Genomic DNA, 27,514 nt, shown 5'->3' with positions numbered 1-27,514 from the left:
CGACATATCTTTTGAGTTGATAATACTAATCTCAGGCTCCTTTCCAAGTTTTCCCAATCCGACTCGACATTCAATATCTTCCAACTTTCCCCCAACCCGTTGTAGGTCATTCATCTCTATTTTGTAATCATCTTGTTTTATTCCTTATGGGTCTTCGACCTTTTTTCCCTCCTATTATTTATGTTATCAAGGCACAGTCCATCCAACATTTTATTTGTGTCCCTATTATATATATTATCAAGGCACAGCCCATCTAAATTTGTTTTATTTTTCACAACTTCAGGCTGAATCTCCAAATTGTGTCTCTTTTTTACACTTCTCTTTTCATCTCTACTTTTCTTAATTTTGTCATTCGCGCAAAATAATAAATCATCGTTAAATCTGATTTGGACTCCAGTGTCCACCATCTTTGACTGCCCAAACCTTTGTCCAGTAATCCTACTCATAATTTTTACTCTTCATGGGAACCGACAATTATTTCCGGCAAATTGTATTCAGTGGGAGAAGTATCCAAATTTCATCTTCAACTAGCATTAACGCATATTCTTCATTTGATTATCACAGGGGAGGGAACCCAGAAAAAAAGGCGATTCATGGTTCGCTCAAAATTTTACTTCATTCCCAGTACCCTTATCATTTTCACAGGCCTTTGAATTTTTGGCCTTAGATTACTTGGAATTATGCTAAGGGGCAATTAAATTTTTATTGAGATGTGGGGTTGTTCCACAGATTGAACTTAAGAGGCTAGTGCAGCCAATTTTTCATGATGGCTGGCATCATCAAATGTGCCAGAAACTGATTCTCTGCTCCTCTCAAATGTAAATTCGTGAGATCGAGAAAATTTATGTTTTGATTGTGCTGCACACGATCATTTTGTAAGAATCTTGGGGACTTCAACTTTCAAAACCTAATGTGGATGCTATACGATCTAGACAATGGTGGTTCTACAGTAAAGACGTGTTAATGACGACCGATCCAGAGCCAAGCGGTGGAAGTAGTAGCACAGACACTGATGGAAGAGTGAAGGCAAATGGATTTTGTAAAGTTGTAGTTATGGGCTTATGTTTGTAAGGGTGGACCAAGGTATTGTGTGGGTGGTCATTTATCTTACGGGGGGAGGTGTTGGGGTTCTACTCCTGTTTCTTTTCTTTTCAGATAAATGACTTGTTTTCGTTCCGTAGCTACCTTTGCTTAGATTTGCCTATTTTATAATTTTCAATGACAATTTAAAGTCTCGTTGCTAAGCTATGGTTGTTTTGCAATAAGTAAGCTTTGAACTAAATTCTATTTTGGACTTCCTGGTTTGAGTCATTGAAAGATAAAGCTAAGAAAAATTAGAATGGGTTTTGACTGGGGATTGAGAGGATTGGCTGGGCCATGGGACGGTCCACCTCTATGAACTGTTTCTGTACAGAATATTATTTTTGAGTTAGTCTGCATTTAGACCCCGTTCAGGGAAGCATATTTTTGTTATTATATTTGACCGTTTGGAAGAATACAAGTAAGGTATTTTCTACAAACTGTGAACTAATTTTCCGGAGCCCAGGCAGGGTAGGAACAGAGTTGTGAGATACCGTTATTATAATATTGACAGGGGGTTCGTACCTCCAAGGAGAGAGTTAGAGATTTTTAGTGGTAACCCATGGTGGGTACACTTGACCTTAGAAAATGGCTATTTGACCACTAGATCACGTTATAATACCCTGGGCCAGGGTATACTGTAAATTGGGTATTACCAAACCCGATATTTACTGAACCGGTGTGGTAGATACGAGCATACCATTAAATTTGGCACCGCCAGAGGCTTTTCCCTACAGTAAATGGTTTAGCACCATTTTTGCACCAATAAGTGGTTACACTCGTACCTTACCACACCAATACTGGTGGCATAGTAACCTATCGGTATAATAGCTTGATATTCATATTCAATCCCAGCATTACTCGCTTTAAGATCTATTTATTCATTTATATTATTACTTGTTGTGTGTTTTTTGCTACGATTGCTTATTTAATTTCTGTTCGTTTTGGGTTTCATTTATTCTTTAATAGTAATTTCTGGTCTTTTTGAGTTTGTGTCAACCTCGGAGTTTTTATTATCTGATTTTTGAACTATTTAAAAAAAATTGCTATCTCAAAATTTTTATCGGATGGGTTTGGATAAAAAGGACGTGGGGTGACTAGATTAAGCTTCGGTCTCTTTTGACTCTTTAAAGTGGACTAGAACTTTCTATTTTCAATCAAATGAGACCTCTCTGAAGTTCATACGAGTATCCCTTCTATAAGAACCATATATATCCCCAGAGTATAATTTATAACGCCTACTCCTGGGCCCTGGGGGGTTGTGTCGACCCTGGATTTTTAATATTTGATGGTTGAACTATTTTTAACAAATTGTTCACCTCAATTTTTTATCGGATGGGTTTATTCATCCGATAAGCCCAAAGGCGTGGAGGGCGGGAGGGGCTAGTTGCCCTTTGATCTTTTTTCACTCTGGGAAAATGAACCACAATTTTAATTTCCATTCAAATGAACCCTATCTGAAGTTTATACGAGCATACCTTCAATAAGAACCATATAAGCCCCCAGAGCAATACTTACAATGCCTTTCCCGGCCCTGGAGGGGGGGGATTGTATTGAAACAGGATTTTTTCTTATCTGGTCTTTGAACTATTTTTAACGAAATGGCCATACGCAAAGGAGTTTTTGTTATATGATCTTTCAACTATTTTTAACAAAATGGCTATCTCAAATTTTTATCAGATGTATTTGAGGAAAAAGGGCTTGAGGGGACAGTTGGCCTCTGATCACTTTTAACTCTTAAAAAGGGCACTAGTACTCTTGGATTGTGATTATTTTCCATGAAGATAAAAAGTTTCACTTTAATTCTAAATTTTCTTAAATTCAATTCCGACCGTTCTCAAAGAGATGAAAAAAATTAAAGCTCTGTTCCAAATATTTTCCCGTAAGAAAAAAATTTCAACTTAGATTCTGAATTTTCTCAATGAAAATGAAATAATTTATTGATCAAATCAATTTTCCCAAAATAATATCAAAATCTCCACTTCAGTTCAGATTTTTTTCTCAAAGAGATGAAGAAATTTAAAGTTCTGTTCCATATTTTTCATAGAAGGTAGGAAAAGTTATATTGTACTTTGATCGTGAATATTCGAGTTCTATTCTTAATTTTACCAAAGAACATAATTCAATTCCAATTTCACCAATAAAAAATTTAAAGTTCTATTCTAAATTATTCGATGGAAGATAGAAAAAGTAATACCCATACTTGTAAATATCTTTCCATAAGATAAAAATTTATAGTTCTATTTAAAATTTTTTCAATGACGTGACGTATAATTAATGTTCTCTTCTGTATTTTAACAAAGATTACGTTTAAATTCTAATTCCAACTGAGAAAATAAAAATCTTCTGATTCAGTTTCATATTTCACAAAGACATAAATAAATTCAAAGTTCCATTCTAAATTTTTCGGTAGAAGATATAAGAAGTACTACCATACTTGTGAATATTTTCATGGAATATAAATAGTTATACTTCAATTTAAAATTTTCTCACCCAAAGGAAGAAAATTTCAAGTTTTCTTCTGAATTGTCTCAATGAAACAGAAATTAGCCATTGATCATTTATATTTTTCATAATAATTTAAAAATTTTATACTTTAGTTAAGATATGGTTCAAAGGGAGGAGAAATTTAAAAAACTTTTCCAAGTTTTTCATTGAAGATAAAAAAGTTCAATTTTTCGTCGGAATTTTATCAAACAATACAACTCAATTCTAGTTTCTCCAGAGAAAACAAAATCTTCCACTTCAGTTCTTTATTTCACAAGCCCGTAAATAAATTTAAAGTTCATTTCTAATTTTTCGGAGGAAGATGGAAAAAGTAAAAGTATACTTGTGAATATTTTAACTTAAAATAACCTTTTCCAGTTCAATTAAGACTTTTTTCAACGAGGTCAAGGAAAGTTCAAGTACTCTACTGAGCTTTACCAAATAACACAATTCAATTCTAATTTCTACAATGAAAGAAAAAATATTACAATTCATTTAATTATTTAAAAAATAAATAAATAAATTTTAATTTAAATTATTAATTTTTATGTTGTAGATAGAAAAATTAATAACTTAATTTTTATTATTTTCAAAGAAGATAAAAAGGTCTAGTTCAATTTTAAATTTTCTCAATGAAGTGAAGAAAAGTTCATGTTCTCTCTGAACTTTACAAAGCACAATTCAATTCTAATTTCCAGAAAAAATAAAAATCTTCCACTTCAGTTATTTATTTCACAAAAGACATAAAGAAATTTAAACTTCAATTCTAATTTTTCGGTGGAAGATAAAAAATGTAATACCATCATTGTGAATATTTTCTTTGAATATCCAAATTTATACTTCATTTCAGAATTTTCTCAACGAAGTGAAGAAATTTTGAAGCTCTATTCTGAACTTTACTAAATAACACACTTCTATTCTAATTTATCCAAAGAAAACTAAAATCTTACACTCCAGTTTTAAGTTCCCCAAAGAAATAAAGAAATTTAAAGTTATATTCTAAATTTTTAGATGAAAGATGGAAGAAGTAATACTATGACTGCGATTGTTTTCCATGAAGATCAAAAGTTTTACTTTATTTATAAATTTTTCTTAAATTCACTTCCAATTTTTCTCAAAGAGATTAAAAATTTAAAGTTATGTTCTAAATTTTTCATATAAGATAGAAAAACTCTTACATTGATTGTGAATATTAAACATGAAAATAAGGAGCTTCATTTTTATTCTGAGTTTTCTCGAAGAAGCGCAAAACGTTTAAATTCTCTTCAGAATTTTCTTGAATAAGAAAAAAAAGTTAACTCAATTCAGGCTTTTAACAATGAAAACGAAAAAACCTTCCACCTCAAATCTTAATTTCCCAAAGACCTAACAAATTTAAAGTTCAGTTCTAAATTTTTCTTTAGAAGATAGGAAAAGTTAGACTATGATTGTGATTATTTTCCAGTGAAGATAAAAAGTTTCACTTAAATTCTAATTTTCTTAAGTTCACTACCGATTTTTTGCAAAGAGATGAAAAATTTAAAGTTCTGTTCCAAATTTTTCATAGAAGATAGAAAAAGTTATACATTGATTTGAATATTCGACATGAAGATAAGGAGCATCACTTTAATTCTGAGTTTTCTCGAAGAAGTGCAAAATTTTCAAGTTCTCTTCTGAATTTTCTTAAAGAAGTGAAAAAATTTATCTCAATTCTGAATTTTACCAATGAAAATGAAAAAAGCTTCCACTTCAATTATTAATTCCTCAAACACATAAAAAATTCAAAGTTCTCTTCTAATTTTTCCTAAAAAATAAAAAAAGTCCATTTCAGTACTGTTTTTTTCTCAAAGAGATGAAAAATTTAAAGATCTTTTCTAATTTTAAATTAAATTTTAGCTCCTTTTGTCATATGAATTTACCCATCCAATTTTTAAATTAGAAAATGAGTGACTTATTCTATTATTAAAGACAATCGTTCAAACTCGTTCATCTAACCTTCAAACCAATAGGTTAGGTTAGGTATAAATAAATATTAATAAATAAATAGAAACATTTCTACATGTTTAACTTAAGTTAGGTTAGGGTAGGTTAACTTACCATGAGTGCTCGTGATAAGTTAACCTAATCTTTTCCAACGAGTTTGGTTGGATTAGTTTAGAATAGATTAAGTTAGGTTAGGTTAGGTTAGGTTAGGTTAGCCTACATATGCTTCAATTAGGTTAGCTTAGGTTAGGTAAGAGACATGCAAAAAGTTAGGTGTATGATTAGGTTAGGTTAGGTTAGAAGTTAGGTTAGATTAAGTTAGGTTAGGCTAGGTTAGCCTACGTACGCGCGCGGACGTAGGCTAACCTAGACTAACCTAAATTAGCCTAACCTAACCTAATCTAAACTAACCTAATCAAACACCTAAAATATTACCTGTCTCTCACCTAACCTAAGCTAACCTCAGTGAAGCGTACGTGGGCTAACCTAACTTAACCTAACCTAACTTAATCTAGCCTAACCTAACCTAACCATACTCGCCGGAAAAGGTTAGGTTAACTTATCATGAGCACTCATGATAAGTTAACCTAACCTAACTTAAACATGTAGAAATGTTTCTATTTATTTATTAATATTTATTTTTATCTAACCAAACCTATTGCTTTTAAGGTTAGATGAACAAATTTGAACGATTGTGCTCAATAATAGAACAATTCACTCATTTTCTAATTTAAAAATTGGTTGGGTAAATCCATAAGACAAAGGGAGTTAAAATTTGATTTAAAATTAGAAAAGAACTTTAAATTTTTCATCTCTTTGAGAAAAAAACAGAACTGAAGTGGAGCCTTTTTATTTTCTTGGAAAAATTAGAAGAGAACTTTGAATTTTTTATGTCTTTAAGGAATTAAGAACTGAAGTGGAAGCTTTTTTCATTTTCATTGGTAAAATTCAGAATTGAGCTACAATTTTACTTCTTTAAGTAAATTCAGAAGAGAACTTGAACATTTTGTACTTCTTCGAGAAAACACAGAATTAAAGTGATGCCCCATATCTTCATGTCGAATATTCAAATAAATGTATAAATTTTTCTATCTTATATGAAAAATTTGGAACATAAATTTAAATTTTTCATCTCTTTTCAAAAAATAAGTAGTGAACTTAAGAAAATTATATATAAAGTGAAAATTTTTATATTCACTGGAAAATAATCACAATCATAGTATAACTTTTCCTATCTTCTACAGAAAAATTTAGAACTGAACTTTAAATTTTTTATGTCTTTGAGAATTAAGAACTGAAGTGGAAGGTTTTTTCATTTTCATTGGTAAAATTCAGAATTGAGTTAACTCTTTTCTCTTCTTTAAGAAAATTCAGAAGAGAACTTGAACAATTTGCAAATCTTCGAGAAAACTCAGAATTAAATTGGAGTTCCTTATATTCATGTTGAATATTCACAATCAATGTATAACTTTTTCTATATTCTATGAAAAATTTGGAATATAAATTCAAATTTTTAATATCTTTGAGAAATATAAGAAATTAATTTAGTAAAAATTAAAATAAAGTGAAATTTTTAATTTTTATTGAAAAAAATCGCAGTCATAGTATTACTTTTTCTATCTTCCATCTAAAAATTTGGAATACAACTCAAAATTTAATTATTTCATTGGGGAACTTAAAGCTGAAGTGGAATATTTTTGTTTTCTCTGGAGAAATTAGAATTGAAGTGTGTTCTTTGGTAAAGTTCAGAAGAGAACTTGAACTTTTCTTCACTTTTCATTTTAAATTTCGTTGAGAAAATTTTAAATTGAACTAGAACTTTTTATCTTCCGGGAAAATATTCAAAATCATGATATTACTTTTTCTATCTTCCACCGAAAAATTTATAATTTAAGTTTAAATTTCTTTATGTATTTGTGAAATAAAGAACTGAAGTGGAAGATTTTTATTGTCTCTGTAGAAATTATAATTGAATTGTGTTAATTGCTAAAATTCAGTTGAGAACATAAACTTTTCTTCAATTCATTGAGAGAATTTTTAATTCAACTAGAACTTTTTATCTTCCATGAAAATAGTCACAATTAGGGTATTAATTTTTCTATCTCCCACCAAAAAATTTAGAACTGAACTTTTAATTTCTGTATGTCTTTGTGAAATAAAGAACTGAAGTGGAAGATTTTTGTTTTCTCTTGAAAAATTAGAATTGGAGTGTGTTCTTTGGTAAAGTTCAGAAGAGAACTTGAACTTTCCTTGACTTCGTTGAGAAAATTTTAAATTGAACTAAAACTTTTTATCTTCCGTGAAAATATTCACAAGTATGATATTACTTTTCCTATCTGCCACCGAAAAATTAGAATTGAACATTAAATTTCTTTATGTCTTTGTGAAATAAAGAAGTGAAGTGGAAGATTTTTGTTTTCTCTGGAGAAATTAGAATTGTAGCGTGTTCGTTGGTAAAGTTCAGAAGAGAACTTGAACTTTTCTTCACTTCGTTGAGAAAATTTTAAATTGAACTAGAACTTTTTATCTTCCGGGAAAATATTCAAAAGTATGTTATTACTTTTTCTATCTTCCGCCGAAAAATTTGGAATGGAACTTTAAATTTATTTATGTCTTTGTGAAATAACAAACTGAAGTGAAAGATTTTATTTTCTCTGGAGAAATTAGAATTGAATTTTGTTCTTTGGTAAAATTCCGAAGAGAACTTGAACTTTTTTATCTTCAGTGAAAAATTTGGATCAGTATTTCAAATTTTTCATCTCTTCGAGCCAGATCTGAAGTAAGGTGGAAAATTTTTATATTATTTGGAAAAAATAGAAATGATCAATGACTAATTTCTTTTTTATTGAGAAAATTCAGAAGAGAACTTGAACTTTCCTTCACTTCGTTGAGAAAATTTTAAATTGAACTATAAATGTTTATCTTCCATTAAAATATTCACAATCATGATAGTACTTCTTCTTTTTTCAACCGAAAAATTTAGAATTGAACTTTGAATTTATTTATGTATTCGTGAATTATGAAACTGAATCTGAAGATTTTTATTTTCTCAGGTTGAATTAGAATTGATTTTTATTCTTTATCAAAATTCTGAAGAGAACTTGAATTTTTCTTCACTTCGTTGAGAAAATTTTAAATTGAACTAGAACTTTTTATCTTCTTTGAAAATATTCACAAGTGTGGTATTACTTTTTCTATCTTCCACCGAAAAATTTAGAATTGAACTTTAAATTTTTTATTGGGGAAATTAGAATTGAATTGTGTTCTTTGGTAAAATTCAGAATAGAACTTGAATATTCACGATCAAAGTATAACTTTTCCTATCTTCTATGAAAAATTTGGAACAGAACTTTAAATTTCTTCATCTCTTTGAGAAAAAAAATCTGAACTGAAGTGGAAATTTTTGTATTATTTTGGGAAAATAGATTTGATCAATAACTTATTTCATTTTCATTGAGAAAATTCAGAATCGAGGTTGAGCCTTTCTTTTTCCGGGGAAATATTTGGAGTAGAAATTTGATTTTTGCATCTCTTTTAGAAAAGTCGGAATTGAATTTGAGAAAATTTAGAATTAAAATGAAACTTTTTATCTTCAAGATAAATAATTACAATCATAGTATAGGTTTTCTTATCTTCTACTGACAAATTTAAAAGTGTCAAACTCAGAAAAGCCCAAAACAGTAATTAAAATGCATCAAATCATAGATTTTAGAAAACACTCACCTACGAACGTCTAAGAGAAGTAGCTCAGAAAAGCGTAAAATAGCGAATTAGTTATCCCAAACTATTATTTTTAGACAAAAAACAATAAATACGGACTGAGAATCCTAGCTCTGAAAGGTCCTAATAAAAAACTACACATCCCAAATCATAATTTTCTGACAACACACACCTATGAAAGGCTAAGAAACCTAGCTAATAAAAGCCGGAAATAGCAAATTAACCATCCCAAATCATAAGTTTCAGACAGCACTCATCTATGAACGGCTAAGAAATCCAGCTCGGAAATGTCAAAAAATAGCAACCCACACATCCCAAATAATAGGTTTCAGACACCACACACCTACGAAAGACTAAGAAATCCGGTTATGAAAAGTCGAAAACAACAAATGAAAGATCCCAAATCATAATTTTCAGTCGACACACACCTACGGCAGGCTAAAAAACCTAGCTCATTAAAGCCTGAAATAGCAAACTACTCATCCCAAACTATTGGTTTCAGACAACATTCACCTGGGAAATACTAGGAAACCTTAGTTCAGAAAAGTCTGAAATAGCAAACTACACATCCCAAATCATAATTTTCTGACAACACACACCTATGAAAGGCTAAGAAACCTAGCTCAGAAAAGTCAAAAATAGCAAATTAACCATCCCAAATCATAGGTTTCAGACAACAATCACTTATGAACGGCTAAGAAATCCAGCTCTGATAAGTCCAAAAAGCAAACCACTCATCCCAAATCATATGTTTCAGTCAACACATCCCTACGAAAGGCTATGAAATCCAGCTCAGAAAAGTCAAAAATAGCAATCCATACAATCCAAATCATAGGTTTCAGACAACACACACCTACGAAAGACTAAGAAATCTGGCTATGAAAAGTCGAAAAATAGCAACCCACACATCCCAAATCATAGGTTTCAGACAACACATACCTATGAAAGACTAAGAAATCCAACTCAGAAAAACCCGAAATAGTAATTTACATATCCCAAATCATCGGTTTCTGAAAGCACACACCAATGAAATTCTAAGAAATCTAGCTCAAACAAGTCAAAAATAGCAAAATAACCATCCCAAATCATAAGTTTCAGACAACACACACCTATGAACGGCTAAAAAATCCAACTCAGAAAAGTCAAAAATAGAAAAACACACATCCCAAATTATAGGTTTCAGACAACACACACCAACGAAAGACTAAAAAATCTAGCTTAGAAAACCCCGAAATAGTAATTTACATATCCCAAATCATAAGTTTCAGACAAAATTCACCTGCGAAATACTAGGAAACCTTAGCTCAGAAAAGCCCGAAATAGCAAACTATTCATCCCAAACTAGAAGTTTCAGACAACAAACGCCTATGAGAGACTAAGAATCATAGCTCTGAAAAGTCCAACTTGCAAACTACACTTCACAAATCATAAGTTTCAGACAACACACTCCTCTGAACGGCTCAGAAATCCAGCTCAAAAAAGTCAAAAATTGTAATCCATCTATCCCAAATCATAGGTTTCATACACCACACACCAACGAAAGACTACGAAATCTAGCTCAGAAAAGTCCTAAATAGTAATTTACATATCCCAAATCATAAGTTTCAGACAACACACATCAACGAAAGACGAGGCTCGGGGAGAGCCTTTGAGGATCTGTGTGTCCCTTGAGGGCCGGGTGGTCCTTTGGGAGCTTGGGGGGACCTTTGAGGACCATGCACTTCCTTCGGGGTTGGGGTGGTGGAGATCGGAACCCTTTGGGGTTGGGGTAGAGGACCTCACGACACTGATCAAATGGAACTTGTGTATTATAACGACCACAGAGTTTCACCCTCAAATCCTCTTCTAAAACATCTTCAAAAATCATCTTTTAAAATGTCTCTAACCGTTTCACCGAAATAATTCCCTAAAATAATAATTTGTTCTGAAAAGATATAATAAAGCCTTAAAAAGTATTAAAATGGGGGCTCAGGAGCCTTTGGGGCGCCGGGGGCCCTTTGGGGGGCTCGGGGGGTCCTTTGGAGGTCTGGGGGACCCTTGAGGGCCGGGTGGTCCTTTGGGAGCCCGGGGGACCTTTGAGGACCGGGAGCTTCCTTCGGGGTTTGGGTAGGGGGATCGGAACCCTTTGGGGTTGGGGTAGAGGACCTCACAACTCTATTCAAATGGAACTTGTGTAGTATAACGACCACAGAGTTTCACCCTCAAATCCTCTTCTAAAATCATCTTTTAAAATCATCTTTTAAAATGTCTCTAACTGTTTCACCGAAATAATTCCATAACCTGTCTAAAATAGTTTCGCCCAAATAATCCCTAAATGTAATTTCAGCGTGTTCCTTTTTTTTGGCATTTCTGCGCTGGCAAATTTCAAATTACTTAGAAACCTGATTCCCGCGCTAAAACATTTCATCGCTAAGATGTTTCTTGGAGAATTGTTTCCATGGCGTTTGGTTATTAATATCTTTTGGAGTTCGACCAAAAGAGTTGTTTCCAAGGCAAAGACATTAATGACTTGGATCTATTCCTGGAGAAATGTTGACAGTACCTGTCAGACATTATTAAACTTTGCCTGGAAACAATTTGATTAATGACTGACATCACAGGTGTTCCAAATTCCCAATCGATTACGCAATCAATTTCTCAGAAATCCATTTCCCCTAGAGACTCTATGCCCATATTTGGTGTGCAAAAAAGTTGTAGGTGGCAGCAGGGTGTTCTCGTCGGAGTCAATAAGGCCTTTCTACTATTAACATTAATTTCAGTTAATTATTGATGCTGATTTTTGGTAGCTCTAAGCTTGGTAGATTGTTTGATTACATTTTTTCCCATTTTTGTTTTAATGAAATTCTTTACTTTTTCTTGAAAAACTTATTTTGAGAAAAACATTTTTAAATTAATAAAAAATAACAAAGCACTGTTTTATGAAGTAACGTACTATAAAAACCTATCCAGAAATGACAAAAATTATTTCAGTCAAGTTTAGATGCTTTAAAAAAAAAATTATTTAGTCCATGTAAAACACTTTTCCTTGGTTACCAAAAAATAAAAGAAGTCTTTGAATTTTATGAACATTGACAAAGAATTGGTAAGAAAATACTGAAAATTTAGCGAGAATTAAGGCCAAAAGATAGTGGCGGTTTTTCTCCGAAACCACCAATTTTTTTCTAAAATCTGTCGAATGATTCACTGTTTAATAGCAACATGTTTAAATAGTTAATGTGATTTAAAATATCCTTATTCGGTCATGATTGAAGCAAACCTGGCTGTTTTCAAGGAAAACTAACAAAAAATTTAATAGAATTTGGGCTTAAAACACCAGGGAGAAAAAAGGACTTACCAAAATTTCTTTTGAGCCACCTACTGGGTTGTCAGTTGCCACAGTGACTTTGTTTAAACATTCTGGTGCTGTTGTTGATAGAATGTTGTCAGTACGGTCTTGCGATGCATCCATGGTGATAGGTGATTCTGCCATGCCTTGATGTTCAATATGAGGTATTACAGGGACTATGGCGTCTTGAAGATTTTCAGAGGCAACAACAGGTTCATCCAAGGTTTCCGGTGGGCTTGCTGTTACAGCAAAATCTACTGTATCAGTCGGTATTTCAGCAGACGAACGTGGGGAAACATCGAGCTGGGCAGGAGGTTTCTGCAGTTCAATTGGTCCATCAGTGTTTACGTAGGAGTCGCATCCAACCAAGTTTCGATTTTCTGTTGAAACATTAGTAGCCTCGATTGTATTCTCCTTTGTATTTTCAGCTAGAACGGAGTTAGTAGCCAGAATTGCAACAAAGTTTTCAAGTTTTTCTTCTATTTTGTCTAATCGAGTGACCGACCTCTCAAGAAGGTCCCTTTTAAACTGAAATACATAAATAGCCCTTAAAAGAAAACAATATATGGTAGCCATATAGGCCTACACATTACATTTCAGAAAAACCCTTGAATAAGAATAAATACAAAATATTTAACGCGTGATATCCTACCAATACAGTCATTAAAATTAGTCTACCCTTGACTTAAGAAATAGTAATTAAAAACCAGCGCATCTACGCTTTTAGAGAGGGCGGGCCCAACAGAATCAAGTTATTTGATAATTTTACCAAGAGCGGAAAAGTATGCTTTTCAAAACGGCCCATACCCGAAGACAACTCCCCCTCCCTCCCACTAGACTGCAGCTGACCATAAATAAAAACTTGCCCCACAACAAAACAAATGTTTCATAAATTTGTTTCTTTATTCATGACTTATTCATATTATTCATGAACCTTATATTCCTTTGCTTCTTTAAAAACTGTTTTTTCAAAAATTACAAATTAAAAAAATATCAATTCTCGCTGTTTCTTAAAAGATGGCCTAAGCAATACTCAAAATACGAAATTTTATGTATATTAGCGAGAAATTAATGCATATAGTCTAGGATTTTAGCGGATAGTTATTGGCTATTGGGGTAAAAAAAACTTTGCATTGGTTTTGAAAATGTAGGGTTTTCGTGGGAGACGAAGTATCTTTGCGGAGAATTCTAGTGTACTATTTTATACAATTAATTGTGACAAGACAAATCCATGCAGCAAGGGAAAAGAGCACTAAGAAAATATCCCAAGTAATGATAATAAGGATAAATAACATTTGCGTATAGAATGCTTGCGAAAGCGACAATTACAGCGAGTCAACAACGAAAAGTGAAGAACAAAGAAACACGTAGTTACGGGTAGTCAAAAGGGCGTAGTTCAAGAATTACAAGGTATATTAATTTAGAACTTTCAGAAAATGATAAGCGAAATGATCAATTGACCAAAAAAGCAACAATTACACGCTCATAAAGGCAAAACTCGGTAATGAAGGTAATAATAATTAACAAAACATTGTCAAATTAAGCCCAATACCAAAAAGCTAATCAACAAAAACGTGTCGGCAAAAATTAGAGCTAGAGCTAATTCTCTTTCGAATACGAAATGCAAAGAAAGCCTAAAACCCTTCAAAAATAATACCTTTGACTTTGAACATAAAGTGCGCTCTGGCACACAAAATATTCGGAGAAAAAGGTTTGAAGTGATTGCTTGATCAAGACGCTAGTAGATTTTTAAAGAAATTACGAGGTGATAAGTAAATTTTCTCAGAATATTTGAACACGTTGAAATAGATCCAAAAGCAATTACACTTATTTTGAATATACTGGAAAAAACAAAACTAATAACAACAACAAAACAAGATTTTACTATAAGACCCCCTGGGACATTTATTAGAATCACTTTTGTTTTATTAAGTTGTGCTTATTACAAATTGACTGCCTTTTTAGAACATATTAGATTGGGATTAACATTTTGAACTCGATGAATTATTTCAAAGGCTTCGAGTAAACTTCCACTTTTCCTGTTTATTTGAGTTGAAAGACTCAACTTTTCAAGTTCAAAGTTTACTAAATAGGTTGTAATTATTTTTACACCTAAAAAAATTGAAGATGGTTGGTTTAAATTTAAGGTTTTTGATTTTTATTCCAATCATTGGAATCGTCTTATCAGGATAACTTTTGCAAGAAAAAATTGTACACGTGAATACTTAAAGCAAGCAATAGAGAAGCCATTTGTTTGTTTGAATTTGATGATGATCATAATTTGTTTATACATTAAATACCTTAATTTGCACTTTGGAACAAATTATGCTCCATCTTGATGTGTTAATTCCTCCATACTTGATGATGTGAATGATTAAACATCAAATACATCCCACTGGTATTTCCATGGAACACTATTCCATTTGACATCTAATAATTTCTTTAAAGCTTCATCATTAGGTACTGAGACTGTTGTATTTGAGAGGCTATTCCAGTGGTTTACTACACGGGAGGAGAAAAATTTGTTGTCGGTGTCGAGTTTTTACAGATGGCTTGAACAGCTTCTTTGAATGTCCCCTCCTGTCAGTGCCTATATTAAGGGAAATTAGCAAATGAATTGGGGGGACGGAAGAGTTTCTTGTAAAGTAAGCTTATATGTAATAATAATATCAGCTCTTCGTCGTCGGTAAACCAGTATAGATAATTTCAGCTTCTTGAAATTTTCATCATAAGGCTTGTCTCTCGTCTTAGATACTGCCTTTGTGGCTCTCCTTTGCACCCCTTCCAGAAGCTGCAGGTGGCCCCTGTATCCTGGTGATGCTAAGTATATTCCAAAATCAAGCACTTGTCTGAGAGGGGCTTGTACAGCCGCACAAAAACATAGAGAAACCTCCTGGTTATAGTTTTTTTTTCAAGAGTGCTAGAACAGAGTTTGCATGAGACTCAGTCTTCCTGCAGTTTGAATAGAATTTACACTAATTGTCAACAACGATTCCAAGATCCCTTTCTTCCTCCACACTTTGCAGCTCTTGAATTTTATTTTCGGCTGAATTGACCATAGTATACTTGAAACCTGGGTTGAACTTGCCAAAATGAATAACACTACATTTTTCAATATTGAAGTTCACGTGCCTTGTAAGATAAGATATGCTTTATTGCTAAAAAACGGCTATCACAAGCCTAAATGGGTCGAATTCGCACTTTTGCGTCAATAAAACGAAAAAAAACAATGAAAAACAAAGAGACGAACAACAGCAGAAAACTATAAAAGGGTCAATGTCAAATACATAAAAATGTTAAAAACAAATTAAACTCACAAAATTAGAAGATCAATGCCAAATCAGCAAAAAATGTCAAAATAACAAAAACTCGTAAAATTTAAAAGGGGATTAACAAATTAAAACAAAAACATAAGTTAGGTATGTGACTAAAAAATAAAAACCTCAAAATGAATATTAAAATTGAAAATTATGAGGTAAAAAGGGAGTGAGGGGGGAGGGAAGACTGCGGAGACTGGCTAGGCGATCATGAGAGTCATTTAACTCAAACAAAAGAGATCTGCTTGTAGTGAATCATGACTGACTGCACCAAACAACTTTGAGTCATCAGCATAGAGAGTTAAATGATTTGTAGTTAATTGAAAAATATCATTTATATAGATATTGAATAGAGTAGGTCCTAATACAGTATCCTGCGGGACACTAGTAGTGACTCCACATCTCTCAGAGAGGATTGATTCTCCTTTATTAGCAAAAAGCCTCACTCTCTGTGTTCTATCAGTAAGAAAAGCTGAGTACCAGCCCACAAGGTCTCCATTTATTTTACATGAGATGAGTTTCATGTTCAAGTCTAGATGTGGAGCTTTGTCAAATGTTTTTGCAGGGTCAAGAAACAAGATATCCACCGGCAAGTCCTGATCAATCAGGTCTGTTATAACATGATAAGTCTCCAGAAAATTAATTCTGGTTGAATACCATGGTGACTATACGATAGTAAACCCATTAAGTTTGAGATGCTTCATGAGAGAGTCATTTACCATTCTTTCCAGAATTTTAGCAACGGCAGAAGTTGTACTTATGGGATGGTAGTTTTCTGAACTGGCTTTATTTTCCTTTTTGAACAAAGGAGTGACAAATACTGTTTTGCAGTCTGTTGGCACTTCTTTGACACATAGGTAGTTTTGCAAGAATCGGGAGAGTGGCTTGGCAATGTCTTCAGCAGCTTCTTTTAGAAGACGTCGATGTAACTTATCTGGCCCAACTGATTTGTTGACATATAGTCGTCTGAGGATATAGAAACTATGAATCTCAATGGGCTCCATTGGACGGTGGATTTGTGTGGGTTCAACATTGGGTAGGTCTGTATCTGATGTGCCATCATCATTAATTTGATAGATCCAAATCTAATCAACTCAAACAAAATAATTTAAGTGAACCCCTTTTTTCCACTTTTGCGTTAAACTACATTTTTATTAAGAGCGTAAGTTTCATTCAGATGTGAAACTCTGAATGGAGTTATTATAGCGTTTGACACAAGTCTATTTCTTCACTGTATTTTAGGCTTTTCTCACCAATGAGCAATTGGCTTTAAATCCCTTTTGAATTAAAATTGAGAAAGATTATAGTTTTACAATTTTGGGTGACATTAAAATACAAAATTCAAAATAGAGTTTCAAGAATTTGCAAAAGAAATACAATTTTTTTGCTACAGAGATATAACAGCCAGTAATGTATATTCACTGCATACATTTATGTATTTGCACCTGTTTTTTTATTTAAAGTTAGTTGTGTTATATTTTAAATTATTCCAACTAGAAACCAAAAACAATACCTTACAATTATATTTGGTTGCAGAGGCAGGCATAATTTTAGCTCAAATATTCAGAAAAGCTATTTATTAATTTCTTGATGCAAATCAAGATTTAATTTGTAGAAGCAAAATCCCCCTCACCCTGCCTAAACCAAAAAACTATCTAAGGATTGTAGTTAAGAGGACTCTATTGTTTTAGTTTTGCCTCAAAAAGGTTAATCTATTTCAAACCAGCTAACTTTAAGAAATATTTAGCTAAGATATAGTTTACAGGGAAGAAACTTTTATTTTAAAATTTAGCTTATATTTCTTCTTTCTAAACCACACGTGCCACATAGTTCCATCCATTCGGCAGTGTTTTACCACTCTTGGTACGCAAGACCATAGTTACATCATTTCTTATTGTGAAATTCGGCGATCCCTCAGAATAATGAAAACATATTCATAATTGTTAATTTACATTCAAAAACAAGATATATTTTAACCCTAGGCACCGAATACTGGAAGAGCAGACTTTTGCAATAATGTATCTTCATTTGAGATGGTTTCCTGAATGGATTAGGATATCCCTAAAACCAATCTAATGCTTCCTCAATAGGAGGGCAGAAAAAATAATGAAAGAGGAAAAACTAAAGCGAAGTAGAAAAGGAAAAGCGGGATTGCCGAGAGGGAAATAAGAGAGGGAAAAAACATGATTAATATAATCAAACCTGATGGATATCATCAATTACCATTTAAAAGCGAAACTGTTTTTTATTTATAACTGTGCCAATCTGCATCACATTTACAATATCTGTAACTGCATTTAGAGAATAAAAAAACGTATTATTTAAAACAAAGATTATTCTCATTTTTTAACAAACAAGTGAAAGAAAATGAATCGAAGAATAAAAAATATCCAGAAAAGGGAGAGAAGTGCTTCCAATTTAGACAACAAAACTAAATGAACAACACACGATAAAATGATTGCCAAGTATCAGAACAAGAGGGACAATAAAAAATATACATCGGATTTTATTGCCCAGAAAGGTTATAGCAATGTACTTGACGTGTTTTTTTTTGTTTTTTTTTACTAGAAATAAAAGGAAGATGATTTTACTCACTGCTTCCATGTATTCCAGGAACCACTTTAGTGGGGTATATGTATGAGCAGAGTTAAAATTGCAATTAATTTTGATGCCTGTAATGCTCTCACTCTGTAACATCACCTTTATTTTGTATTAAGACTTCAAATTTAGTCCTTCTGTTTGATTCTTGGATGCTCATAAAACCCAAAACCTTTGATTCGTTAGCCAACAGTGACCTCTCTAAACTTTCGTATACTTTTGCGGTTAAAAATGGAAATCCTTTATATCGTTGTCATCTTTATCTTCCTACATTCCAAATTTTTTGGTTCTTTTGTTAATAATAGCACCCTTCTTAAAGCTAGTGAATCTCTGTGAGAGTGGTTTCACTTGGTTAGAAAATACAGGCTGTACTCAGGAGAGTGAAAAAAATATGTGTCCAAATCAAACATAATTATTAGTAATATACTCAAAATAAATGTAATAAAGGTCAATGAAAAGATAATTTGATAACTTTCCCCACCAAAATAAAAATCCTGTATTCAACATTGTGATACTAGTTCTCTTGCCCTAAATGTGTGTTGATCTAGTGTGTGAGTGTTTTCTTGTCTATCACAGGTTTCTCCTCTACTATTCGATGTTCATTTAGTCAAAGGGTCTTTTGTTGATCAAAGGAAGGCCATACCCATGTCTACGACATCCTTCTTGATGTAAATTTGTCTTTGAAGCTATATGATGATTTGAATAAAATAATGGTATTCAGAAGCTTTGATATTCTAAGAAATCTCAACCACACTCTTCCTTGGTCACTTCTGAGGATCTGTTTCAAAAGTTAGTTCAATCGTGTGATTCATATTGCAAAGTTATACGGACATCTGTTGGAACCCTTGGTCCCAGTTTTGTCAGATAAATGTCCCTCCCAGATTCATTTCTTTGGGCCCCTTAATTATTTTCCTTCTCTTAGTAATAAATATTAATTTTCCTATTATTTTTTGACGCCATTTTGGGTCCTCTTAACTGCGTACGTGCTTAATAGACCATGAGGGAAAAATTACACTGTTAGGGTAGTTGACTAGTAAATTAGTAGTTCTAGGATGAGCTGGAAAGATTCATTTACCACCCCTAGTAACCCCCGCCGCGTGCTGCGGCGAACTTGCTGACATTAAAAATTCAATTGCGGGGTCGTTACTTTTAGAACGTTTTTGTTTGAATACCTAAAGAATTGTCTTTGTACCTTTTTTACGTATAAGCATAGGTCGAAAATAAATTATCACTTAGAAATTATTATCAGTCAACTATTTTTTTAGATGCGGACATACACCATCCGTTCACGTTAGTATACAGAACTGCTGGAGTAACCGCGGAAATACCTCTAATTTGGGGCCAGCAAGGGATCTCCCCTTCCAGTAAGTGGCATAGCAACTCTTTGCGCCATTTTTGCCTTTAAAAGCGGTGAACCCGCACAATAATCCTCCAATAAGTGGTGCCAGCGTTACTCACACATTCAATAAGTGGTGGCAGCAAGAACAGGAATTATTAACAGCGTTGATAATAAAAGAATTCCACGTTTTTGAAGAGACGATTAATTTGGCCTATAAAGTAGCCTATTATGGTGACATATAAAAAGACAAAATTACGCATTTAATTAATAAAATTATGAAAGTCAATAATGGGCTCTGGGCTTTGTTAGACGAAAATAAAAAAGAATGACGTGAAATTAATGAGTTGAGTCTACAGTGGGGGAATCTCCGTATTTAAAAGTATTACAGGGTTTAAGGACAGATAAGAAAACGTTGAAAGTTGGGTGTATTATTTGAGTGAATTGGCGAACTTAGAGATAATCTTCAGTGACGAAGGTTAAAAGAGTATTGAGGACAGCAAATTAGGAGAATTTGTCAATTTGAGCGCATATTGGACAGGGAAGGTGAGATGCACCTGTCCTATTGAGTAATCTGCCCAGGAGGAGATTATATTTGGAATACGAGTATCCAGGAGGGATACGTGATTTGTTTTAGAGGGTAGTTCCCCTGTTTGAGTTTAGTCCAGCTAATTCACTAGTGGAATATTCGCGCAGTTTTTCTGATTATTTTCTCCTCCAACCCCTGTTAATTCGTTTTTCGGAGATATAATTCACTCGCGTAAAACTGCTTGTGATGAAAGAAGTCGTTATTCCCTAATGAAGTCTAGACATTCCGGTTATTTTAAAAATTGTTGAATCTCATTACACGGAGCTGATAATTCACAATAGTAATTGCGCACCATAATTTTTGCGTGACAGTTTTTGAACTTACCAAGATTGGCGAATTGAATAAGAGATAATATAATCAGAGAGAAGTAGACGCGGTAAAATGAGGGGGTACAAAAAAACTTAGGAAGGATATATGAAAAAACAAAACAAACTAACCCCTCAGAGGCTGTGCCAAATGAAGGGGAATTACAAATAAAAGAAAATACGGATAGAGATAGGACAGATATAGAACAAATGAATTCAGAAAAGGAATGGAAAAGAAATAATGACAAACGAAATTTTGAAATTATGCCGGACAGAGATGAGATTGAAAGGGCGAGTGAGGCCAATAGAAAAAAAGAGAGAGAGATAGAAAAGAAAGGGAGAAAGATAAGAGACAACATATATTAAATTTCATGAAGGAAATGAGAATAGCCAGAGAACGAGAAGACAAAAGAGATAGACAAGAAAGAGAGAAAGAAAAATAGCTAGAGAGAAAGAAGACAGATATCACCAAGAGTTTAAAAGAACCATGATAGGTCTAATAGAAGCCCACTGGGGAATTCTAGAAAGGGAGATTTTATCACAACTAACTTCTAGGCTGTCAGATAGCCATAATAATTTGTCTAAGAATCAATTGGGAGAAAACGAAAATTACCAAACATTAAACACTTTTAGGAGAAAATATAATACTTCGCTAACTACGGGGGAGATGAACCGGCCCATAAAACAAATGAGAAGGCTGTGCCACCCTGTTGGAAAAACGAAATACTTGATACGCGGGTTCAAAATGTCGATAATCCACAGAGGGGTGCGGAAATAAATAGACAAGATAATATTGAAAATAAGATGCGCGAAATTGATTTTTCAGGAAAATTTGCAAATAATAGAAACCTTGAGAACACTTTTAATGAATATAAGACGCGAAAAAGTACAGGCCAAAATGAAACACCGATTTTACCAGAGAAAAAGGAGACAAAATTTATTGTACGCGCTTTTCCTCGGAAAGCTCGAGAGATTTTAGTAGAATATGAAAAACCAAATGTCAGAGTTCAATTCCCATTTGATGATGAAATATCTGTTTCTGCGGTAAGAATAAAAAAGACTAAAAGAGAGAAGAAAGATATTAAGCGGAACTACAATAAAGAAAGACAGTCGAAGATGGACACTAGAGTCCAATTCAGATTTCATGACGATTTATTTAATGCTACTACAAAAGAAAAGAAAACTAAGAAAGAGAAAAGAGATATTAAACGGAGCTACAATGAAGTAATGCAGTCAAATAAAGTGGACACTGGAGTCCAAATTAGATATAACGGTGATATATCATTTGGCGTAAATGACAGAATTGAGAAAAGTAGAGAAAAAAAGAGGAATGCAAAGAAGAGACAAGATTTGGAGATTCAGCCTGCAGTGGCGAAAAATAAAAAAATGTTGGATGGGCTAAGCCTTGAAAACATAGATAATAGGGGGGACAACGAGGTCCAAGACCCATAGGGAAAATCGCAAAATTACAATAAAACGGAAACACCTAGGACGGAGGAGAAGACCCATGACATAGAATTGACTTGTCAAGAACAAGTTACGGAAAGATTAGGGGATACTGAATTTTGGGTTGTATCGAAGAAATCTGATATTGGTCTGATCAACTCAAAAGAGGGTTTGTTCCTTTTTGATGGGGAGGAATCCCTTGGGGAAGATCCCCTGCGGGAAGTTGCAAAAGATAGTCATTTTCCTCAATGCACAACTAGCGGACAAGTTGTTATCCCTTTACCGAGATTTTGCCTTTCTGATCTAGAGTCCTTGGGGGATACTCTCTCCCAGTCACTTCATACTTCACCCAAACCTTTGTCCAGCAACCCTATTCATAGCTCTTATTCTTTATGGGAGTCGACAAGTATTTCCGGCAAATTGTATTCAGTGGGAGATGTATCCAAATTTCATTTTCAATTAGCATCAAGGTATATTCTTCAGTTAACTATTCCAGGGGAGGGGAATCAGAAAAAAGCGATTCATGGTTCGCTCAGATTTTTACTTCATTTTCCTGAACCCTTATCGTTTTCACAGGCCTGTGTATTTTCGGCCTTAGACTATTTGAAATTATGCCAAGGGGCAATCTACTTTTTTATCGAGATTTGGGGTTGTTTCCACAGATGGAAATTAAGAGGCTAGTGCAGTAAATTTTTCACGATGGCTGGCATCATCACATGTGCCAGAAACTGATTCTCTACTCCTCTCAAATGTAAATTTGTGACAGCAAGAAAATTTTTGTTTTTGATTGTGCTGTGCACAATGAATTTCTACGAGTCCCGAGGACGACATCCGGCAAATATTTTCCAATGAAGGAGGAAGAGAGACTGCTGATAGATGAGGAAAACTTCATAGGACCCTATACTACTCGGCAGGGCAGAAACCCCTGGTACTACAGGAACTCTCAGGACGAAATGAACCTAGAAGACCTGGTAGACTAGAGGAAGATTAAAAGTACGTTTAGTGTTTATTTTAATTTGATATTGTGTTTGAATTTCCAGCCAATCCAACGGGGATGTGGGCAATTTATCTTAGGAGGGAGGTGTTGGAACCCTTGGTCCCAGTTTTGTCAGGTAAATGTCCCTCTCCGATCCATTTCTTTGGGCCCCTTAAGTATTTTCCATCTTTTAGTACTAAATATTAATTTTCCTATTATTTTTTGAGGCTAATTAGGTTCCTCTTACCTGCGTACATACTTAATCAACCATGCTCGGATAATTACACTGTGTTGATATTGGACTATAAACCGATTTGTTATAGTAGGATATGTAAAAATTCATTTACCACCCTATGAACCCCCGCCGCGTCCATTTTGTAGTGTTCTTTTTTTTCATAACTATTTTCTAGTGATGTACTGGGCGTAAACGTTGTTTTTTCTAACTATCTTAAAGTCAATGTAATTGTCTCTAGTATATTTCTCTTTCAACAATAAATTATCCCTTAAACATCATTATAAGTCAGCTATGGTTTTAGTTTATGAATTATACAAGCCGATCACGTTAGTATAAAGAACCGTTGGAGTAACCACGGAAATACCACTAATTTGGGGCCAGCGAGGGATCTCCCCCTCCAGTAAGTGGTATAGCAACTCTTTGCGCCATTTTTGCCTTTAAAAGTGGTGACCCCGCACAATAATCCTCCAATAATATCTATATCCGTTTTCTAACGCTTACAATGAAGCCATAAATCTAAATCAGGAAGCAAATTATTCAGAAGCTAAACTGTTACTGGATGGTCTTAAGTCGTTACTATAAAGGTTTCATGTTCTTTCCTTTGCTGATTTCTCAAAAATTCAGCTCAAAGGTTATCTTCCAAGGTCTATAGGATTTAAACCAGAACATAATTTGCACTTTAATGATAACAAAATACATACTGAATGTTTTCACTTTTTAACGTTATTAAACAAAAATTGTTAAGTCTTTCAGGAACAAATTCAAGTTTATGTATATTAAACTATCAATCCGTATTTATTTGTTTTATTTTATATAAGTACAAACTGTATTCTGGTTATCAAAAGACATAGGGGGTTTTAGCGATGCTTAGTTTAATTTCTACTCGTTTTGAGTTTGACTCGATTATTTATTGTAATTTTTGTTCGATTTGGGTTTTATTTATTTACTGAATGTTATTTTTTTATAGTTCTGAGTTTGGAAGATATTTGACTTTATTTCTGTTCATTTTTTGGTTTACTGAAACTCTTTATGTTTCTTTAAAAACTTATTCTGTGGAGATTTAAAAAGATTTTAAAATAATTTCTATTCGTTTTTATTGACATTATAATTTTGTTTTAAATTTTTTTGTTTCTTTATACGAATCCATAGTTTGGATTGCTGTTTGTACGTTGGAGAATGTTTTTCAACAATTTTTAACAATATTCACATTTTTGAAATTTTTGGAATAAATAACATTGTTTAACTTAGTTTTATGCTATCTCAAGTTGATCTGAAAAATTAAACTTAATAGAAACGAAACTCAGAGAAGAGAGAAAGTAACAAAATGAAAAATAAAATCAAAAAAGGGTGAAAAAACGAGGATTTTGTCAGCCAGTAAACCATGAAGATGACAAAATATAAGCAAATATTTCGACAAGGACCTCCGCCAAGTCGTCCTCAGTGCTAAACAAAAAAAAAAGTTTTTTCCTTGTCCGCTTTCGTAATTACTATGTTTTTGTCTTTTTTTAAATTTTGGAAGATTTTAATTTCTTCCTTTGATTGAGTTGAAAGTGACAAAGATGGCCTATAATCAAGAATACTCTTTACAATTTCACCTCTGAGTAGGTCTGGATTTTTGACTTCACCATGAGAGCTCAAAATAGCAGATTCCACACCCGTAATAATTTCTGATGTATTTATGTGTGTTTGAGCCATTGCAAATTTTGGTCCTTTTGAAAGAATACTTAGTTCCTTGGATGTAAATACCTTAGAGGATAAATTTTCCAAAGGAGGACCAGGACAAAATCTACGAAGGAAAATCCGTGTTTATTGAAACTGTTGAAATTCCAGTTTTGAGAATTTTTCCGATCAACAAGTTTTTGCTAAATGGAATATGTGTCTGAAAGACCTATGTGAGATTTGTAAAATCTGGTGAAAATCTTGAGGGGACAAAATCTGATATAATAAGGATTTTAAATTAAGTATTTTATTACTAAGGACGTATATTCTGGATCTATGGTCTTTTAAAATATGTTTTAAAGTTTTGAAACCCATTCTCTTAATAAATGGGCCTACAGATTGTGTGCCTAAATGTAGGTTGAAACCTAAAGAAGATGGAAGAATTCGATGTTTTTTACAGGTTTCTAAAAAATTAAACTGAAAAATAAGATTTGCATGTTTATTAACACAATTTTAAAAATCTAAAACAATATTGGTCCAATGCTCCCCGTAAGCTTGACGTAAATACATTCTTAGACCACACTGGCTATATATGACAAACGAAACTCAGAGAGGAAAGAAACTAACAAAATGAAAAACAAAATAAAAAAAGGGTGAAAAAACGAGGATTTTGTCAGCCAGTGAACCATGAAGATGACAAAATATAAGCAAATATTTCGACAAAGACCTCCGCCAAGTCATCCTCAGTGCTAAAAAAAAAAAAAAAAAATAAAGAAAAAAAAGAAACAAAAAAAACATGAACATCTAACCTTTCGAAATTTACTGCACAAAGACAGAACAGACACTGAATAAAATACCCGTCAGGAATCAATGAAAATGAATTTAACAAGATGATTGTGCAAGGATCTTTCGTCTTGCAATAGTTTTAGCTGGTCTAGAATTTCGGTTTTCATTAGATATGCAAAAAGGTTCTTTTAAGTTTTTTCGGGTGAAAATATTGATTGAGTCCTTCAAGATTAAACTGTCGTAAATTGGGCTTAATGAAATATCTCCAGTACCTCTATTTATTGCTTAATTTTGGTTCATATATTTTTTTTATCTCAATTACCTCTTTAAAAGTTTGTGGTACGCCATTTACAGTTGATATTAAGGTTGCCTCGTCAAACAGAACTAGATGGTTCGGATTTACGAAAATATGCGAAGCCAACGCCGAATCAAAGTTGTCATTGTTATTTTTTAATCTCAGGGACTTATTTATCGAAATTTCGTGCTCATGCAAACGTTCACCTAGTTGTTGATGGGTCCTACCAATGTAAAATTTTCCAAAAGAACACGGGATTCTGTAGACACCACTACCCAGTACAGGGTCTGTTTTATCCTTTCCTGAGTTGAAAAAGTGTTCAACTTTTTATTCGGTTTTGAAAGAAACAGAGATATTATGTTTTTTTAAAAATTTTCCAAGTCTATCGCAAAGTTTCAGAATATATGCTAAAAAAATCAAAGTTTTTTTTTTCAAAAGCTGATGTAACTAAATCTAAGTAAACAAGCCTCCTATTTCGTTCTGTTATCTTTTTTAATCGTATAAAACTTATATTTTAAATTAGTTTTATTGGGTAACCATTGCAAAAAAGAAGAATATCCTTGACATAAATTAATTCAGAATTTTTATGATTACGGGAAAAAATTTTTAAAACTCTTTCTAATAAAGACTATTACCCTTCTTATCGAAGAAGACGGGTGATGGGAAAAGGAATGTAGATATCAATAATTGCGATTTGGCTTCTTATATATGGAGAATTAAAGACTAGGATTTGTTTTTATAATCAAAACATCCAAGAAAGGCAGCTTATCAAAATCTTCGAGTTTCATTGTGAACTGGAGATTCGAATCAAAAGAGTTCAAATGTGCCAGAAAATCTCTTAGAGAGTCTTGTCCATGTTCCCAAGCAGAAAGGATATCATCAACAAAACGAAACCAGATAGAGTGTTTTAAGTGGAAACTATTCAAAGCAGACTGTTCTATGAAATCCGTGTAAAAATTTGCCAAATAAGGAGACAAGACAGTGCCCATGGATAAGCCCATTATTTGAAGAAAAAATTTGTTTCAGAATTTAAAATACGAGGAGAACTTATTGCAAAGACGGACAAGGGTCATTATTGTATCAATTTCCAAAGTTTTGTAATCCGACCAAGCTGAATTTTCCTCTAATTTTCTTTGTAAAGCCTGCTCACATTTATGGACATCGCATGAAGTGTACATAGAAACTGCATCAAAACTAGATAAGACGGTATTTTCTGTTGTACTTTTCTTTTTTAACTTCTCAACAAGATCCATGGAGTTTTTTATATATTATTTCTCTGTGCTTCAAAGATGCTTAAAAATGATGGCCAAGAAGCGTCCTTGATTCAGAGCTAAAGACCAATAAATCGCTACAAGAGAACGTGACAGATAACCTCTCATGGATTCTAGTTAGACCATA

The 27,514-nt window shown here is 33.2% G+C and overlaps 1 protein-coding gene across 1 annotated transcript; it reads right to left on the bottom strand.

Annotated features, from left to right (window-relative positions):
• Nucleotides 1-1,748: 1,748 nt before the first annotated feature.
• On the bottom strand, nucleotides 1,749-18,588 carry LOC148948050 (uncharacterized). Its single transcript, XM_089096077.1, has 3 exons — nucleotides 18,487-18,588; nucleotides 12,584-13,102; nucleotides 1,749-1,811 (listed from the first exon to the last, which is right to left on the bottom strand). Exons 1-3 carry the CDS (start codon nucleotides 18,586-18,588, stop codon nucleotides 1,749-1,751), a joined length of 684 nt encoding a protein of 227 aa, XP_088952203.1.
• Nucleotides 18,589-27,514: the final 8,926 nt, after the last annotated feature.

This window comes from Artemia sp. Qi Xiang Cuo, chromosome 10 (assembly GCF_049724085.1).
Source record: "Artemia sp. Qi Xiang Cuo chromosome 10, ASM4972408v1, whole genome shotgun sequence".
Taxonomy (NCBI): Eukaryota; Metazoa; Arthropoda; class Branchiopoda; order Anostraca; family Artemiidae; genus Artemia; species Artemia sp. Qi Xiang Cuo.
Note: the sequence above shows the minus strand (reverse complement) of the source record. Positions and strands in the feature narration are given on the sequence as shown.